Raw genomic sequence first — 20,128 nt, 5'->3', positions numbered from 1 at the left:
CCAACACCTAACACAGTATTAAGCACAGAAAAAGTGACCAACAAATGTTCACTAAATTTAAGAATTAAATTGAATTCAAAGGAGAAGAAAATGAATATTTATTTCAAAGTATATCTCTTTGCTAATGGTTATGACTGAAATAAATTAAAATACAGAGCCTATATGATGAAAATATTATTCATTCTCTTTCTTTCTTTGTGTGTTTCCTATAATAAGGCTGGGTCCTTTGAATGTATATAGTTCTTCAGGGGGAAAATGTGTGAAATAAAGACTATAAAAATACTTGATCTATAGAGAGGAAAATATATCTTATTAATCTAATTGATTTCAGTTCCAATGAAAATGCTTTTATAAACTCTATTCAGTATTTCTATATTTAAAAATCAACTTTACAAAGAGCAAAGTTGCATTTACGTGGCCAACTTCTTAATAAAGTCAAGTGGACAATAGAGAATGGTTGTGTCTAATTATTAAAAGGAAACTTTGGGATTGCAAAATTGAGAGGAAAATAAAACCCTATCATGGCAAGCTTTATGAAAAATGTACTTCTCTGTTGTTAATTAAGATGATACAATCAGTGAGTCATGGCCCTGCTGATTTGTATTGCTGAAGCTCTGTACAAGCAGGACCAGGCTTCATGTGAAGAGAAGTTCTACAAAGTCAAGCAGCAGAAGAATTCAAGGGGATCAAGATGAAGATCTTGTCCTTCCTCTGCTTGTTTTCTCTGCTTGTTCTCTCTTCTGCTTTTCCTGCAGATCCAGAGATGAACTCTGAAGAAAGTAGGAAGCTCGCTCAGGTATTTATTTAATCAATGTTGTTGACTGATAGACCAATAATAACCAAACATAGAGGCTACTTTGGTAACTATCATCTAAGGACCTGCAGCATTAAAGATATGAGTCTTTGGTTTTTCTAAGAGAAGGAATCTCCTAGGAAGAGACAGTGAATGTGGATGGAGTCGGGTATGGGATGCAAATAGTTAAGCAGGAAAGATTACTCTGATATTGGACTGTGGGAATATCAGGCAATGAGAGAAAGAATAAGAGAGACAGAGACAGAGATAGACAGAGAGAACAGAGACAGAGACACACAGAGACAGAAACAGAGATAAACAGAAACACAGATACCAAGCACATAGACAAACAGAAACAGAGATAGAAACAGAGGCAGAAAGAGCGATAGAAGCAGAAATAGAGAGACAGAGAGACAGAAAAAGACATCAAGAGACAGAGACAAATATAGAAAGATGGAGATGGAAATAGAGACAGACAGAGATGGAGACAGAGCCAGAGAGAAAGAGATAGAAGCAGAAATGGAGAGACAGAGAGACAGAAAAAGACAGCAAGAGACAGAGACAAATATAGAAAGATGGAGATGGAAATAGAGACAGAGATGGAGACAGAACCAGAGAGATGGAGGTAGAAACAAAAACACATACACAAGCACATAAACAAACACAGACAGAAACAAAGATAGAGACAGATAAAGAGAGAGAGAGAGAGAGAGAGAGAGAGAGAGAGAGAGAGAAATAGAGAAACAAAAGCAAAATATAGTAGTAATAAGGATGTACTAGGAAAGATTTTGAACTTGTCTAGAATAGCCCAAGCTACTGGCTTATAATACCTGTTCTACAATGTGACCTAATAAACAACAGCTCAGTAAGGGACTTGTAGAAATCATCACAATATGATGGCTGCATGTGACTGAAACTAATTCTATTTACAAAGCAAAGAATTCGTGCATAGAAAAATCTGTTTCTAGGAAACAACAGACTGAATATAGTGTCCAAGATAGTTAAGAACATGATCATCCAATAAGCAAAAGCCAAATATCCTCTTGGGTGTGGTTGGGTTTGAGAAATTTTAGAGTTTGTTCCAAATCATTCTGTTTGATGAGTTTAAATTATAGATCACTATGTCCATGTAGAAGTATTTTTTATGTTTGTATCTTTGTGTGTACATATATTGTTTTGTTTTGTTTTTATTTTTTGGATTAGGCATATTTAGGTCAATTCTATACACTTGAAACAGAAGGGAGCCATCTTGTTCAAAACAAGAGGAATAGCCCCTTAGATGGAAAACTGCGGGAAATGCAAGCATTTTTTGGATTGACAGTGACTGGGACACTTGACTCTAACACCCTTGAGATCATGAAACAGCCCAGATGTGGGATGCCTGATGTGGGTCAATATGGCTATACTCTACCTGGTTGGAGAAAACACAGCCTCACATATAGGTAATGCTTCGGTCTTCTCTAACACTCTTATCACTATTTTACCTTCAAATTACACATGGAAGCTTGACTAGATGAAATGTGTCCAAAAATAAATGGAAACTAAATCACAGACAATTAAAGTTGGATATTGTAAAGAAGTTCCCAAATATGAGGGATGTTAAATATTAGAATGTATTTTGAGGAAAGTTATGAAACCTTTTCTTTAAAAATTTTATAAAAGTAAAGATCATTGAAATGTGATTTGCAATAATTTGCATATATTCCTGACTTAGAATGAAAGAAATGAGCAAAGTCTATACAGCTTCTAAAACTCCTATCTTTTCCAACTATCTTGTATTGCCCTATATACATGGCTCAATAGATAAGAGTTCTGGAACTGAAGTCAAGAAGACCTGAATTCAAATTCAGCATTAGAATTTACTAGCTGTATGACCCTGGATGATTTACAATCTATGCACATTTGAGTTTCCTCATCTTCCTCAACCTTTCAAGTTTGTCGGGAGAACCAAATCAAATTTTTAAAAATGCTTTGTAAACCTTAAAGAGCTATATAAATGCTAACTATTATTTTTATTACTATACCTTAGAGACGCGAGTGGCAGACAACATAATATAGTGGCTATAAATCTGTTCCTGAGTACAGTGAAAAGATTAATAGATCAAAGGATATCTATGAAAATGTGAGAAGTGGCAAAGACACAAAACTGTTTACAGCTACCAATTATTCCCCAGGTATATTTATGCCCTACAGGAATTATTCTTATTGCTCATGTAAGAAGCTTCTTGGTGGAGGCCAGACTTCTATATGGTAAGAAGATACATATCAGATAGCTGATGTTTTTGTAGATTGAGTCAATATTTGTTCACTTAGTGCTAGGCAATTAAGATGATAATGGATAGAATGATGAATCTGGAGGAAGAAAAACCTGAGTTCTAATGCTCCATCAGATGCTTACTAATTGGGTGGATCTGAGTCTGGAAAAGTTATTTAACCTCTCAGCCATAATTTTCTCATCTGTAAAATTGGGATAACAGTAGAATCTGCTTCACAGGATTGTTGTGAAGATCAAATGAGGTCATACAAGTAAAACATTTTATATAAAAATACTATTAATATCATCATAATCATCATTCAGGAAGTGTGAATTAAGATGTAACATGGAAAAAGATTGACTATAATGAGAACAGTGGAAAAGATACAATGAAACTCTTTATAGGAGAAAGAATAATTATTAAAGTAATCATTAAGGCTGACATGTCCAGCTTTGTATTGGTCCCTAAATGGAAAAAGAAAATGTTTCATTTTCAATGACACGTGTTGGGAGCCAATAAGAAAGTCCAATCTAAGGAGAGGATTTTGGGAAGATGGCAGAATAAGTTGGCAAATTTCAAACTCTTCCAGTTTCCCTCACAAATAGAACAAATTTGTGCCTAAGGTAAACATAGACTGGTGAAAAATCATGAAGACTTGAGGCAAAACAGGGGTCTTCCTGGTACAACTCGAGAAGATCTGAAGAAATACCAGAGAAAATGCAAAGAAAGATGGAGGCCTGGGATTAATCCAAGTGAAGTGCAAATACCTTTGGGCTAGTTCTGTAAAAACACCAAGTAAGGACCTCTCAAGCGGGGTGTGGCTGGAGCCTCAGCAGGAACCACAGAGACTTTTACTTCCTGGACTGTTTATGGAGTTGGGTTCTGGGATTAGAAAGACTGAGGGAGCCTGGACTGATTAGGAATGCCAGACTCAGCTGTGCTGCTGAGACGGGGCCCTGAATGAGAAGGAACTAGAGAAGGTATTTGGTGAGTGCAGAAAGAGCAGGGGAGGGTCGCTGCTGATTGCCAGCACTTGCTAGGGAGGGGTGTTCTTGGTTTGGGGTTCCTGGTCAAAGTTGTCAGCTGAAGTAAAACCAGAGTGCCATGCCCCACTCCAGGATTAGAGGTGTTTACACTAATACCTCTTATTTTAAAAAATGAACCAGTAAAGAAGAACCCTACCTTAGAAATTTACCATGGGAAAAGGGAAGACCAAGGTTCATCTTCAGAGGAGAACACTGAAGCAAAAAATGCTTCTATGCCAAAGAGTAACATGAACTGGTTCCTTGCCCAGAGAGAATTTATGGAATTCAGAAAAAAAGAATTTAAAAATCAAATGAGATATTGAGAAAAAACTAAAAATGAAAAATAAAACCTCCAAAAAAACAAGAAAAGTATGAAAAAAAAGTCAACCAACTGGAAAAAAAGATACAGAGCGTCAAAAACAAAAATAACTCTTTGAAAATTAGAACTGGGAAGGAAAAGCTGGTGAAGCTTTGAGAGATCAAGAAATAACAAAACAGTTATAAAAGAATGACAAAATATAACAGAATGTGAAACATAAGAAAAAATGACAAATTTGGAGAACAGATCAAGAAAAGAAAATTTAAAAATAATTGGACTGCCTGGAAGTTGTGACCCAAAAAAAGGACCTCAACACAATAATGCAAGAAATAATCCAAAAAAATTTTCCTGAAGTGATAGAACAGAAGGGAAAAATAGACAGAAAAAATGCTCCAATCACTACCTCAACAAGGTCCTTTGTGGAAAACACATAGAAATGTTATTGCCAAATTTCAAAACCCCCAGATTAAAGAGAAAATGTTGCAAGAAACAAGAAAAAATTCAAATATGCTGTAGCTACAATTAGAATTGTATAGGATTTATCAGCAGCCACTAAAAGATTGCAGATCCTGGAATCCTATCCACTGACAATCAAAAGAACTAGGCCTGCAACCAAAAATATCATATCCAGCAAAATTATCTATAATATTGAATGAGGAAAAAATGGACTTCCAATGAACTTGCAGATTTTCAGGACTTTCTATCAATCAAACCCAAACTTAATGGAAAATTTAACATAAAGAGCCAATATCAAACATCAATTTCAAGGAACTCAGCATAGACAAGTTTGGGTTTTTTGTTTTGTTTTGTTTTTACATAGGAAACGTATAATATGTTTAAGGTTAACATCAACAATAGGAAAGCTCAAAAGAAAGACTGGGGCAGAGTTGAGGTAAAAATAGCAATTATGTCATACAAATGAGGTAAAGAGGAAAAATAGACACAGAGTCATTGAAGAGGAAAGGAAGGCTTGTAGTTCTGAAAACCTACTTACATCGGGAAAGAGTTAAATAGGCAATACTACATATATAGAATGAAAGGGATACACCCTGCAAAATCTATAAAGAAGGGGCAGGGATGGGTGGACAGAGAAGCAAAGGGTGACAGAAGAGTACAAGGGAGGTATCCATAGGTGGAGGGTAGTTAAATAATAGCAAGGCAAATTAGAAGCAGAATTAAAGCAAAGGGTAAGCAGGGATAAGTCTTTGCACAAACTGCCCACTTCAATACCTGAATAAGAATACCTGTGTGTGTAGGTAGGTATATGTATATATAGCTATATATATGTATATAAATATATCCTTTCTTAACTATAGCCTGTTTGCATGTGGGGAAAATGAAAGAGGGAAAAAAGTAAAAAAAAAAAAAAGTGTGCAGCAGAGAACAACAGAATAATTTACAAGGAAATAAAAAAAGATGGAGACTCATGAATATAATTTTTTCTACTAATATATATATATACATATGTATAGTATGTGTATATATATATATATATATATACTTTCTTGAACTAGTATTTCTTTTTATATATTTATATATTTTGAATCCTCCCTGATGTGTTATTGGGCACATGACAATGTTCTGTTTTGTTTTGTTTCATTTTGTTATGTATTCTTCTTCTGTTTTTCCCTTTTCTTATTCTGTTTCTTTAAATAAAATAAATTTGAAAAAAAATAGTCCAATCAAATCCCATATATTTGATTACCAATTTCCCCCTTCTCCAGAGAGCCCTGAATATAAAGTCAATAGACTTCACTCATTCTTTTCTCTGCCCCAAACACAGCCCTCTTCCAATCTTTCCCCTTTCACCACCCTTCACATCCCTTACATCATTCTTATCTTCCTCACTCTTCTTTAGCTCACATATTCGATCAGCTCAGTCCAATGCCAAGTCTTGTTGATTCCACCTCAACAGCAACTTTAATTCATCTCATTCTCTCCATTAATATAGTTAACCCGTTCTTAGTTTGGGATTTTATCAGCTCCACAAAATTTAAATTGTTTTCTCTGGCTACTTGCAATATTTACTTTTCAATCTGAGAGCTTTGGAATTTTGTAGTTTTCATTTGGGGATATCTTATTTTTTCCAAATTTTTTATTATACCTTTTTATTTACCATATGCATGGGTTGCATATGCAACATTGACCTTTGTAAAACCTGTTCCAATTTTTCCCCTCCTTCCCCCCACCTCCTCCTCTAGACGGCAGGTAGTCCAATACATGTTAAGTATGTTAAAGTATATGTTAAATCCAATATATGTATATATATTTATACAGTTATCTTGCTGCACAAGAAAAATTGGATCTATAAAGAAAGAAAAAACCCGAGAAGGAAAACAAAAATGCAAGCAAACAATAACAGAAAGCGTGGAAATGCTATATCCACACTCATTTCCCATACATAGTTCTCTCTCTGGGTGTAGCTGGTTCTGTTCATTACTAAACAATTGGAACTAGTTTGAATCATCTCATTGTTGAAAAGAGTCACATCCATCAGAATTAATCATCATATAATTTTGTTGTTGCCATGTATAATGATCTTCTGGTTCTGCTCATTTCACTTAGCAGGGGATATCTTTTCAAGACATGATCAGTAGATTTTTTTTTTAATTTACCTTTTACCTTCTGGATTTAAGATATTAGATATTTAATATCTAACCTATCTAAGATATATTTCCTTAATAATTTCTTAAAATGCAATGTCTAGATTCTCTCTTATAATGGCTTTCAGGAAGTCCAATAATTCTTAAATTACATCTCCTGGATTTATTTTTCAGATTAGTTGTTTTTCCAATAAAATATTTCACATTTTCTTCAAGTTTTTCATTCTTTTGATCTTTTGACTTTTGACCTAGCTTCCACTTTTCTAATTCTAATTTTTAAGGAATTATTTTCTTCATTTTCATTGAGTCAGTTCTTCTTTTAAAGAAATTGTTTTCTTCAGTGAAGTTTTTTTTTTTACCCCCCTCTTCCATTTGTCTTATTCTGCTTTTAAAGGAGTTTTTCAGTGAATTTTTGTGCCTCTTCTACTATTAGACCAATTTTTTAGATGCTATTTTCTTCAGTATTTTTTTGTTCCCTTTTTACCAAATTGTTAATTCTCTTCATACCCTTCCTGAGTAAAGAGTAAAAGACCCTTGCTCTTTAGAACCACAAGTACTAGTGCTTATCTTCACCCTGTCAAGATAACTGTGACTATGTCCCCTATTCTCCTGCAACTGCTAATATCAGTGCTCCTCTTAGCCCTGGAACTGTGCTCTAAGCCCCTGTTCACTTGTGACTGTTCAAAAGTCCTCCTCTCTAACCTAAAAGTGAAACCCAGAATTGATAATAAAGTAATTTCTTTTCAATACTCTAAAACCTAAACAAACTTACTTTCTTTTTTAAAAAATAGTATTTCATTTTCTCTGATTATGTGCAAAGATAATCTGCAAACTGGTTTTCTAGAAGTCTTTTCACCATAATATTCCATCTTTAATCTCTATGTCTTTGCACAAACTGCCCACTTCAGTACCTGAAATATACTCATCTCTCACCACTGCTTCTTAGAAAAGTTCTCCCTTATATCTTCTCCTGATCCTCTCAGTTGATAGTGCCTCTTTAAAACAAAATTACAATTGCCTTGAGTTTATTTTGTATATTCTCTATGTATGTGTGTCTTTCTTAATAAAATTCAAATTCTTCTGGAAAACAAAATCTGTATCCCCAATACTTAACACATTAGGCATATCCCTTCATTTCCCTGAATTTTTCATTTTAATTTTGTTTTTAATTAAATTTTTAATGTCTTTTCTAATTCTAAATAAAGTTATGATAAAAAATTTGACTATAAGCTTCTTGAGAGCAGATTTTTTTTTGCCTTTCTTTGTATCCCTAGAGCTTAGCACAGTGCTGGTACATAGTAGGCACTTTCTAAATGTTTGTCGATTAACTAGCAAATAAGACGGTCATTTTTCCTGGCATAGTTCTTAGAGGTTCAGAGAGGAGAATTTTAATGAGGAGAAATATAGATTAATTACCAAATGATGTGTGCATACATGTCTACATACACAGGTATTATAAGGCTAATTTCTATAAATCATTCAAGAATGTAAGTCTCATTATTTTATAGCCATATCAAGTACTAATATCTATAAATGCATATGTGTATATATAGGTATACATCAAACATATATTTGTATTTCAAATAGAGAATTAGACAAAAAAGGTCTGGGTACTAGATGGGGAATTTGTACAATAGGACACCAGTGATTTAGTTATCTATATGTATATGAAATGCACATTTGTATGAATGCTTATGTTAACTTTAAAGGATATTGAACTATACTCCTGATATGGAAAAATCTGATGTGGAAGAATCCATCCAAAAGGCTCTGGAAGTATGGAGCAAGGTGACCCCACTAACATTCACCAGAATTTCCAAAGGCATTGCTGACATCATGATTGCTTTTAGGACCAGAGGTACAGTTACAATATAATTGAGAAATAATTCAAGGTATTTTCATCTTGGGTTATGTGAATTAGATGAAATTTGTTCTGATTGGTTCCAGAGGGAAGAATGGGTACCACCAGCAGAAAGCTAGTTAAGGTGAGGGGAAAATCCTTCTCTAATAATTAAATTCTCAAAGTGAAATGGGTTGTTTAAAGAGATAAGTTTCCTCTCACCAGAGGGTTGCAAAAAACAGTTATCTGACCACTTGTTAGGGAAATTATAGAGAGGATCTTTTGTAGATATAGGTTCCAACACTGAAATTCTAAGATTCTGTGACTTGTTTGTTCAAATATATTCTATTCAAATGAGATAATATTTGTAAAATGCTGTGTAATTTTAAAACACTATATAAATATTAGTTTATTATTGTTAATTTTATAGTCCATGGTAAATGCCCTCGGCAATTTGATGGTCCACTGGGACTCCTGGGCCATGCTTTTCCTCCTGGCTGGGGAATTGGTGGAGATACCCACTTTGATGAAGATGAAAATTGGACAAAAGATTCAAGTGGTAAGTTCTAGGGATTCTTAATAGACAACATTTCTTTTAAGGAATTACTTTTAAATCAATCTGAAATTTTATTAGATGGTATGGTCCTGAACAAGACATTTAACCTTTTTGTACATTGTGTAACTTCCTGAAACTTACCCACTAAATCATTAATAAGTTGTATAAACCTCCAATAGTCTTATCATCCTGCTAAATGAAGAAATTTCAGGAAAGCTCAAATGCCTTAAGTCAATCAAAATAAGACCAGCAGTACAACTGAAAACTTCTTTCCCAAAGAGTTCGTATATTATCAAGTTCCCATTTTCCCAGGAGTTTCCCCTTTCCAACCCACCACTATCATGCTTCCACACTAGTTCCCAAGCCCAAGTTCCTTCCTCTTTCCCCATGTCTAGTCCTGTGTGGCCTAGATAAGAACCCTACAAAAACACAGGAGACTATTAGCTTGAACTTGACCTGTATCACTTCTGATTGCCCTTCTTAATTGTATGTCCCCTCAATAAAGCTTTATTTTTTCAGTAATGTTGTGTGCTCATGTCTTCTTGGTATTCAAAACTTTATTAAAACTATAATATTTATCTTCTGATAGTGAATTTAAATAATTCCCAAATGAATTATAGGCCAGAAAAGTATTATCTTCCTTGTGACAATACTTTTTCATTTCTCCCTAACCAATCTTTCATCTAACATACAAGTGTTCTAATTCACACATATTTATTATTTATTCAAAAAATATCCATTATGCTCAATAAAGCCCAGCATTATATTTTTCCCAGCTACACTACACTACACAGCAATTTATCTCATAGTATTCGACCTCCTGACCCTGCATATGCATTATATGACCCCAATACTTAGAAAGCTCTCCCTCCCCCATCCATGATTCTAGTTGGGCTCACTGGGCTCAAACTCTACCTTCTGCAGAAGAATTTTCTCTATTCCCCACCTTTTCTCTCAGATTATTTTCCACCTACCCTATGTATATATGGCATTTGCACAGTGATTTGCATGTTTTATTCCCTTTAGACAGTGAACTCCTTGAGAGATGGGACTGTTTTTGCCATTCTTTGTATTCCTATTTCTTGGTACAATTCTCAACATATAATAGGCAAATAGGAAGCTCTCAATAAACTTGTTGATTGAATGACTAATTGACCATTTCTATTGTTTTTAAGGATTCAACTTGTTTCTTGTAGCAGCTCATGAGTTTGGCCACTCCCTGGGTCTCTCTCATTCCAATGATCCAAATGCCTTGATGTTTCCCAATTATGTCTTCATTGATTCCAGCAAATCTCCCCTTTCTCAGGATGATGTCAAGGCCATTCAGTCCATCTATGGTAAGGCATTTAAGACTTTACACAAAGGTGTTGAACAAGAAGACTTTCAGAAAGGAAATTAGGTAAATCATTTCTTAAATTTTTTTCATGAAAAAGTCCACATTGTGCAAGCCTGCTCTGTACTCATGTTGTTTCCTCACATTCTTGTGATGTTCATTATGGCTATTTCAATTGAATTGTTCTCTCATTGAAGGATCCTCACCTAAGGTATCTGCTAAGCCAAAGAGACCCACTATCCCCCAAGACTGTGATCCTAATTTGACTTTTGATGCTGTCACCACCATCCGCAAAGAAGTAATATTCTTTAAAGACAGGTAAACCATTTTTCTCTCCAAGACCTCTCCTTTTCCTGGAACTTGTTCTTTTTAAATGAATTTTTGTTTTGCAGAATACTCCTCATACTAAAGGGTGAAATATCTGTTTTAACCAGTTATTTTGTAGGATACTGCACAAATCTTTAAATCCTATCCCAGAACACTATAATCTGTGGTAGGGATTGATGCCCGATTGAATTTCTTGGACTTTGACAATTCAGTCAGGGCTCAGTTTTGTTCCTTTCTGCATTTGTTAACAGATTCCTAACTTTCAGCAAACACTGGAGAACTACCTGGATGACTGGACTAGAGAGTTTTCCTACTTTGGGTGGAAGGCAAACTAGACAATCTCCAAAGTTCCTTCCAAAATTAAGACAAACTCTAGCATTCTATGGCTGCAAAGAAGACATTTTTCATTTCAACAAATTCCAGAATTGAAAGTGCCATCTCAGAAGGTCAACCCTAAGCCACCTAGATCTTGTCTTCTAGAGTTGTGGTCCTGAGAAATGCTTTTGGTAGGGACTCTTCAGAGTCCATAGGGAACACAATCTCTTCTACCTAATTCACAGAGGTAATAAAATAAGTTCATATCCCTTTAGAGTTGTTAAGTGAGGATAGTTTCGATGTTACACAAGAGTTCCTTATAAATTATGATGATTGTGGACATTTACATGTATCTCATTGCTATCAATCTCTGTGCTATATAAATACATAATATTGTCCTATATCAAAACAGACATTTGTGGAGAATTTATCCTGAAGTCTCAGAAACAGAATTTGAATTAATCTCTTCATTTTGGCCATCTCTGCCAGATGGTATTCAAGCTGCATATGAAAATGACAGGGATGAAACTTTGATTTTTAAAGGTAATTTCTTCTGTTGTATTTCTGTCATTTGTAGCTAATCTAAATATTAGGAAGACAGACATCACCAATGGTCGAGAACGAAAATGTTTTCTTATTATAAAATAAGGAAGCATCACACCTTGTGCTAGTTACTTTATAAATGTTTCATTTAATTTTACAACTTTAGGAGGTAGGTACTATCATTATTTCATTTTTAACCTGAGAAAATTAAGGCAGATAGAAGTGAAGAGTCTTGTCCAGGGTCATATAACTAATAGGTTTCTGAGACCATAATTGAAATCAAGTCTCCCTGACTCTAGATGCAGCATCCCATTCATAATATCACTTATAGACCCTAACTTTGACCTTAGCTTCTTTATCATAAAAGAAATTTTAGCAAGCATATCACAAAGAATATCCAGTTTTCTTCCTTCTGTTCCCCTGTTATTTAGCTTCCAATAAGAGCATGTCTTTAGTGGTACTTTGATTGGATATACTCAGACTAATGTGGCTATTTTGATTCCTACAACTAGTCAAAATACACCATAGAATTCAAAATATTTCTCCCCCAAACCCCCAAAAGTGTTTTCTAGAGGTAGATACTTACTTTCCTAAATCTAGTGATTTGATAAATAGAAGGAGAGGTTGTATATGAAGAGGATAAAATGAATAATCATGTTAGTAAGCAAAATTAATCTTGTGACCTAAGGATTTTTCGTGACTCTTAATTATTTTCTACCTGTAGAACAAGATTCAAAGATTATCTATTTTTTCCTTATCCTAGATGGAAATTTCTGGATGATTAATTCACATGACATTCTGCCAGGTTATCCCAAACCCATCTACCACCTTGGCTTTCCAAGGCGCACAAAAAAGATAGATGCTGCTCTCTTTTACAGGAAAACAAGAAAAACGTATTTCTTTGTTGAAGATAGGTACTGGAGGTAAATCCAAAAATCACTGTATTCTTTGTTCATCCTAGAGTTAAAAGTACCCACACAGCATCTACGCCCATAGAGAAGATGCAAGATGTTTCAGTATTGGCTTATAATCTTTGTAATGCATGTTTTGATCAAATGAGCTCTTGGTGTCATCATCTTTTGGGGGTACATGCTGTATGCTTACAAATCTCCAGGCTTAAAGGCACTCAGGAGACCTAATTCAAACATCAATGAGAATATCCTTTTAAAGATGCCCAATAAGGGGCCAATCAAACTTTGCCTAAAGAAGAAACCCAATATCTTTTGAAGTAGCCTATTCTACTACACTCAAATTAGTTCAAATTGTTAGGAACTCCTTCCCTTAAAGTCTAAATTTGCCTCTTTGAAATTTTCATTCCTTACTCCATTTTTATCACAGATATGATGAAATAAACCAATTCATGGAAAAAGGTTACCCCAGACGGATAGCAAGACTCTTTCCAGGAATTGGTCTCCCAGTTGATGCTGCATTTCAATATAAGAGTAAGTAGAAATGTCAAGCAGTTAGAATGTGTGGGAAATAGGACAATTCTTAATTACTACAAGTTTACATCTTTCTTAAGGATATGTATTTTCATTGATTTCAAGAACATATAATAGCCAATAGAAACAGATGATTTTGATTTCTCTGATATTGAGGGAAAGATATAGAGCATAAGAGAATAGAAAATGGAATCAAGAGCTATAAAGAAGTCAAGGAGTACGAGAAGTGTGGGGGAGGGAAAGGTCACTGGATATAAAAATTAAGAAGTCATTAGTAGCTGTTGTATTTTTATACAACACAGGGAGACAAGGAAAGAATAAATAGTAAGGAAATAAAATCATTGTATATGAACTTTCTCAATAAATTCAGCATTAAAAAGGAAGAGAGATGGAGTGAAGTAGAAGGGTGAAGGGAAGACTTTTTTTGAGAATAACTTGCCCTACCTCACCTCAACTGGAATTTCAGTACCTACTCATGCCAATCCTACTATTGCCTGGCACAAAAGCATTGACCTTCTCCTGTTCTAGTCTGGGTCTAATTCCTAGCTCTTTGGGCAGCCTAGTAGCCATTTTGATGGCTCCAGATCTTGATGGTATAGTTAGTGAAGTTGCACATTTGATTTTTACCTTACTACATCTCAAAACTCCCCAGCTCAAGCAATACACTGCCCCTATCACCTTGGATAGAAGGGCAGATATATGAACATGTGGCACCACATTCAGTTGAGGAAGTTTCTTTGGATATGGGAGATCTGACTATTTTGTAGAAAGGCAAGGAACTGGGGAAAAAGAAATTGAAGATGCTTAGAAGTAGCAGTGGTAATAACAGTAGCAGTGGTAATAACAGTGGCAGCAACAGCAGCAGCAGCAGTAGTAATAGTAGTAGTAGTAGTAGTAGTAATAGTAGTAGTAGTAGTAGTGGTGGTGGTGGTAGTAAGAGTAAAATAGTAGTAGTGGTAGTAATAGTAATAGTAGTAGTAGTAGTAGTGGTGGTGGTGGTGGTGGTGGTGGTGGTGGTGGTAGTAATAGTAGTAGTAGCAGCAGCAACAACAACAACAACAATAGCAGTAGCAGAAGTAGCAGTAGCCACAGCAAAAGCTTCAACACATGAGAATTCTAAGCAGCAATAGTCTTAAAGAAGAGAATGTTCAGGAGAGTGACTTGACCAGATGAATAAGGAAATCCACCCTGAGAGTCTTGAAAACATTGAGAGGAATCACTTTATAAAGTGAAAAAACAGGAGGAAAGGTAGCAAAAAATAATGACTTCAAAGTGGTCAAGAATTCTGCAATACCTATCTACCCATCTACTTGTCTTGCTTTCTCTTCTTTATTCTTATGGCAATAATTTAAGAACACTAAAAGTAAAAGCCTTTTACAACTGATTCTCTTCAATAAGTCACAATTTCAAAGGGATCCATCAGATTACAAGAAGCAGAGGACAAAATTCCATTGTGCTTATTATTTGTAAATTATTTTTTAAAAGAAAAAGCATGTGACTCAGTAGAACAAAAGGTAATCTTAGAAGCTCTCCTTCAACAAGGAGTTTTTGGAGCCCACATGATGATTATATAAGTTTTTCTGATAAATGGAACTACAGACATATTACAACTGATTCATTACTGTCAAGTAAGATATTCTTGATAAAGTTGTTCCTCACTTATCATGGAAGATGTCTACCTCAAAATACAAATAGAGGAAAAGTTCCATATAGATGATGCTCCAGTGATTCTGTTTGCATGGTGATAGTGTTTAGTTATGTAAAACTCCAAAAAAGTTACAGGGTCTCCTCAAGGAGATCAAAGATTACTTAAAAGTAACAATTAATCCAGGAAAAACTAAATGGATGAAAAAGGATTATTGCTCAAACTGTAACATATTGTACTATTAGATCCTTGAGTTAGCACGTCAGTTACATATAGCTGGGATAGCTATTGTAGGTGGGTAATGAATTAAACCTGGAAATAAGTAGGAAGAGTAGATGCAATTGCTTTTTGGAAATTGTGCAGTGCTTTTAAGATATCAAACTGGCCTTCAACATGAAAGCCTATATTATAAAATAAATGTTTCCCTGGCAGTACTATATGGTTTAAAATGTTAGAACACCAGATTGTCTGAAGAATCAAAATTATGGCTAATTCAAAAGGAAATGGATAATCATTACTGGTCAAAGATTATAGATGGCAAGAATAAAATAAATTTTTTTAAAAAGGAATATTAAGTAACTGGTCATTTGAACTGGTGATTTGACTCTGAAAAACTGGAGAAGGAACATTGGGAGAAGAGAAACAGAAGGAGAATGGGAAAGGGGCTGAAGTATGTAATATGGACATATTTTGTCTGCAAATTAAGGTTGTAGAACTTGACTCTGATTTCTTATAAATGTTCTAAAAAATATTGTAAAAGGGATGGTATGTGAGCATTTAACAAGGAAGGAGAATTGATTACTTCTTGTTGATTACTGAAAGCCACCATGACTTCATCAAGAATAAGCATGCAAAGGTAACTTTATTTTTTTTTGGACAGCGTTATTACACTGGTAGGTCAGGGAAATACCATATACCCAGTGTACATGGCTTTCAGCACAGTATCTTACAAATAGTTATGTTAAATTCAGGATGTGATGGAGATAAATATATAGATATATAGCCTAAACAAAAGTACGGTTAGGTGGATATGGAACCAATTGGATATCTTGAAAATTAATCATTAGTGGACTGATACCAATCTGGAAGGAAAGCTATACAGTAGAGTTCCCCAAAGATCATTTCTCCTTTTGCTATTTGAAATATTTATTGATAGAAAAAGATAGGTGGCATGCTTATCAAATTTAACACAAAGCAAGAAAGGATAATAAATTTGTGTGATATCCATGTAAACATTTAAAAAGGACTTTTAACAGATTAAGTATAATAAAAAGATAAATTTTAAGATAAAATTTAAGACATAAATTTTCGTTCCTAAATTTGCATTTTCTATAATTAACCACACAAGTAAACAATGGGGACTTGTGGCTAGACAATAGCTTATGTGAAAAAAAGATTTGAGTTTTGGCAAGCACAAGATAGATAAAAAATATTATCATAAAGATAATATTCATAAAAAAAGGTTGATGGCCTAGGAGAGTGATCAACTCACTGTGCTCCATACTGTTCACTTCTCTGCTAAAATATTACCTTCAGTTCTGGCTGTCAAATTTTAGGAAAGATTTGATAAGTTATAACATGTCCAATGGTAAGCTAAAAGAACAGTGAGAAGAACCAGATATTTTGCTATAGAAGGATTATTGAAGGAACTAAGAGTGTTTAACTTGGAGAAAAATCAATACAGAAGTACATGATAGCAATTTTCAATGTTCCAGGATAGAATCAGAGGTACAGAAAGGGTATGTATGAATGTAAGAGTAAACTTTTTTGCAATTTGTTATCCAAAATTGGATAAGGATGCCTAGGGATAGAAGGAATACTTCGAATGGAGTCCAGATGATGTAATTGTTGTGTTTCTCCAGTCCATTTTAGAGAAGAGGTAAATGAGGCAAACGGCATTCGGTGACTAGCTCAGAATCACATAGCTAGTAAATGTCTGAGGTCAGATTTGAACTCATGAAGATGAGTCTTTTTGCATTCTCTCTACTTCGCCATCTAACTGCATACTCCAGATGACTGTCAATGATAACGAAGAAGAGATTTCTGTTCAGGGGACCCCTTTACAAATTCAAAATTATTAAGGACTCCCCCCACAAAGTAAGGGACAGAAGCATTACTATTTACCTGCACAAGGTAATAATTGGACTTAATTTTCTTTCTAGGGTTCTTCTATTTCTTCAGTGGGACAAAACAATTTGAGTTTAACCCTAACACCAAGAATATTACTCGAGTTTTGGAGGCCAACAGCTGGTTCAAGTGTCAAAAAATATTAAATCCATCACCTTATGATTTTATCCAGGAAAAAAATTCAAATTCAAATTCAGTACAAGTGATTTCTCAAAAGAGTTTTATATTACTTATTTACTGTATCATTTATCTGCTGACAGAAATCTACAGTTGATAAAAAGAACTGTCAAATAATAGATATGGAGGGGATTACCAAAAGTCATCAATTCCATACTTCTGTCCCAAAATATGCCAAAATTATTCCAGATGAATGACCATAAATCCTTTCCTTAAAGAATAAAGATGACAACTATATCCTTTGAGAGTTTCCAGGTTCAGTGTTTTATTATGCTTACCATTAAAAAGTTCTTGCATCTCCCATATGACAATCTCAGTACTTTGTTGGCATAAATAAAATTTGAGTAAGTGACCAAAAATGAGCAAATATTAAAGACACTTATTAACCAATCTCAGAATTCTTTTTCAACTAGATTAAATAACCCTAACTATATAACTATAGCTTATATGTGTTAAAACTGAGTAATGTACAAATTGCACTCATGTGTACCTGAAAAATAGATATTTTGAGCCATGTGAATGTCTGTCCTTTCTCATATTTATCATTCTTCCTATAAACCATGTTCTTTGATGCCCTTCAGAATCTAATAGTAACTGATATTCATAGATAGTTCTAAAGTTTGCAAACTGCTTTATATATATTTTATCACTTGAAACTCATGATAACCCTGTGAGATAGATACTATTTGTATTATAATCTCTATTTTTACAGATGAGAAAATGGAAGCTGAGAGGATTTGAGCAACTTGACCAAGATTATACAACTAGTTAAGTGGAATAAATAAGATTTCAGCTTGGTCTTCCTGACTCTACATATAGCATTTTTTGCACTCAAGACATGCCTTTCTACATCAAGTTCTCTGTTTCTGGAATTTATTTTTCACACTCTAGCATTTATTTTTCATTTAATGTTTACAACAATCCCAATTGTAGTTTTTCTCTTAGTAACAAAGCCTTCAGTGAATAATCCTAGAATATGTGAGAATCTAATTCTCATTTGCTATTAGTTAGGTGTGGATATAGGAACTACATTGAGACAGATTTTCACTGGACTTATTCTTACTTATACTCAGAATAGGCGTTTTCCCTGAGACCAGAATTTTTCTGGTTGACAAAGGCAATTTATTTTAGTGAATTCCATGATAATATTCATAGCTCACATTTCTTCAGAGCTGAACAGGTTAATAGAATTCATTCCTTATTACTACAACTAGATAAGATAGGTAATGGAAATAGTTATTCACATTTTACAGATAAGAATACTGAGTCTCAAAGTGGTAAGGTAACAAGGATTACACAGCTCATAAAGCATTCACAGCTTGCATGCAGGGTTTTTCACAGAAATTCAATATTCATTGTGCCACTCTGTGGCCTTAAGCTTTGTGACCTATGAGGTGAAAATTATTGGGGGTTTTTTTATTTTTAAAAATACATTTAATTAATACTTTAAAAATATTAGTCATATTTCCCAAGATATTCCTTCCCTCTTTCTCTACCAGTTATACCTACTATTAAAGAAAAAGTGACGGAAAAATCAGCAAAACTTAACACATTGAAAAAATATAATCTTTTTTTTTCTTTTTTAAAAATACTTTTATTTTTCCACAGTTATATTTAAAACAATTTTTTACATTTGAGTTCCAGATTCTCTTCCTTATCCCTTCTCCCAGCCCCTGTTAAGAAAACACATGTGAAATGCTAAATGGTGAAAATTATAAAAAACATAATATCTCTCATATTAGGCACTCAATAAATATAGGGTAAATGAGTGATTTTGCTTTTATTATCATGCATTGAGAAAGAATGAGAGGAAAAGAGGGAAGGAGAGAGAAACTTGCAAACTCAGTAAAAGAACATGAAAGCAAATGAATACAAAACTGGAAAGAACATCTCATTTTATAGCCAAGAAACTGAGGCTCAAGGAGATTAATCATCTTAAAATGCAATTCGGTACTTTTCCCAGCATACTATACTATATCCCATAAACAGGTAGTACTATCCCCAAAATAATTTCATTTGGTGAGTATCTGAAATTTCAGACTTTAGAAAAAGAGAATTGTCATGGGAAAGATCAAGAAAGATACTACAAGAGGGCCAATATCTTGGAATGTTATAGAATTATAGATTAAGAGCTAGAAGATATTTTAGGATTCGTTTTGTCCAAAATCCCTCATTTTTTCTGTCTGGGAAACAGACCCAGACAAATTAAAAGACATGCCCAATATCACACTGATTATAATTGGAAGAGCCAAGATTGGTACCAGGTTTTCATACTTTACTATCTCTTTTATCATCCTAGCACCTACTATTTATTTCTGCTAAAAACCCAACTATATCAGTTCAGATTTCTAATATAAACTTAAGTGGTAGGATTATTAGAATGACAATTTGGTGGCATAGTAAACAGACCACTGAGTTCAATTCTCACCTCAGAAACTGTGTGACTCTGGGTAAATTACTTAACCTCTGTTTGCCTCAGTTTTCTCATTTATAAAATAGAGATGATGATGGCACCTACATCCAAGCATTATTGTTCAGACAAAATGACATTATTTGTTTAAAGCACTTACAAACTTTAAATACATAAATATATACAAGCTTTAATATATAAAATATTAAAGTATATATTAGTATATAAATATTAGCTATATTAATGATAATTATCTTTATTTTTATGATTGAAAAGGCATTGAAGGAAGGAAGGAAGGAAGGAAGGAACGACATATATACATATATATGTACTGCATCCTTCCTTCTTTTTTCCTTTCATACTTCTTCCCTCCTTCCCTTCCTTCCTTCCTTCGTTCCTTCCTTCCTTCCTTCCTTCC

At 34.1% G+C, this 20,128-nt stretch overlaps 1 protein-coding gene across 3 annotated transcripts; it reads left to right on the top strand.

Annotated features, from left to right (window-relative positions):
- Nucleotides 1-602: 602 nt before the first annotated feature.
- On the top strand, nt 603-18,705 carry MMP27 (matrix metallopeptidase 27). 3 transcript variants are annotated; one of them, XM_031961076.1, is made up of 10 exons: nt 603-796; nt 1,997-2,235; nt 8,705-8,853; nt 9,266-9,394; nt 10,567-10,728; nt 10,922-11,042; nt 11,779-11,909; nt 12,673-12,832; nt 13,248-13,351; nt 18,013-18,705. In XM_031961076.1, the coding sequence occupies exons 1-10, from the start codon at nt 692-694 to the stop codon at nt 18,039-18,041; spliced, it is 1,329 nt and encodes a 442-aa protein (XP_031816936.1). In that variant the 5' UTR covers nt 603-691; the 3' UTR covers nt 18,042-18,705. The 3 variants fall into 3 exon arrangements, with proteins under 3 accessions (XP_031816936.1, XP_003764335.1, XP_031816937.1); XM_003764287.3 differs by lacking the exon at nt 18,013-18,705 and adding an exon at nt 17,159-17,601 and having other exon boundaries at nt 607-796; XM_031961077.1 differs by lacking the exons at nt 11,779-11,909; nt 12,673-12,832; nt 18,013-18,705 and adding an exon at nt 17,159-17,601 and having other exon boundaries at nt 608-796.
- The last annotated feature ends 1,423 nt before the right edge of the window (nt 18,706-20,128 follow it).

This window comes from Sarcophilus harrisii, chromosome 3 (genome assembly GCF_902635505.1).
Source record: "Sarcophilus harrisii chromosome 3, mSarHar1.11, whole genome shotgun sequence".
NCBI lineage: Eukaryota > Metazoa > Chordata > Mammalia > Dasyuromorphia > Dasyuridae > Sarcophilus > Sarcophilus harrisii.
This window is presented reverse-complemented; position numbering and strand designations above follow the sequence as displayed.

Bases quoted from the DNA above. Each gene is read 5' to 3' on its own strand.
- MMP27 (XM_003764287.3), top strand. From the start codon at position 692: ATGAAGATCTTGTCCTTCCTCTGCTTGTTTTCTCTGCTTGTTCTCTCT. The intron at 8,854-9,265 runs GTACAGTTACAA...TTAATTTTATAG, and splicing joins GATTGCTTTTAGGACCAGAG to TCCATGGTAAATGCCCTCGG. The intron at 11,910-12,672 runs GTAATTTCTTCT...TCCTTATCCTAG, and splicing joins TGAAACTTTGATTTTTAAAG to ATGGAAATTTCTGGATGATT.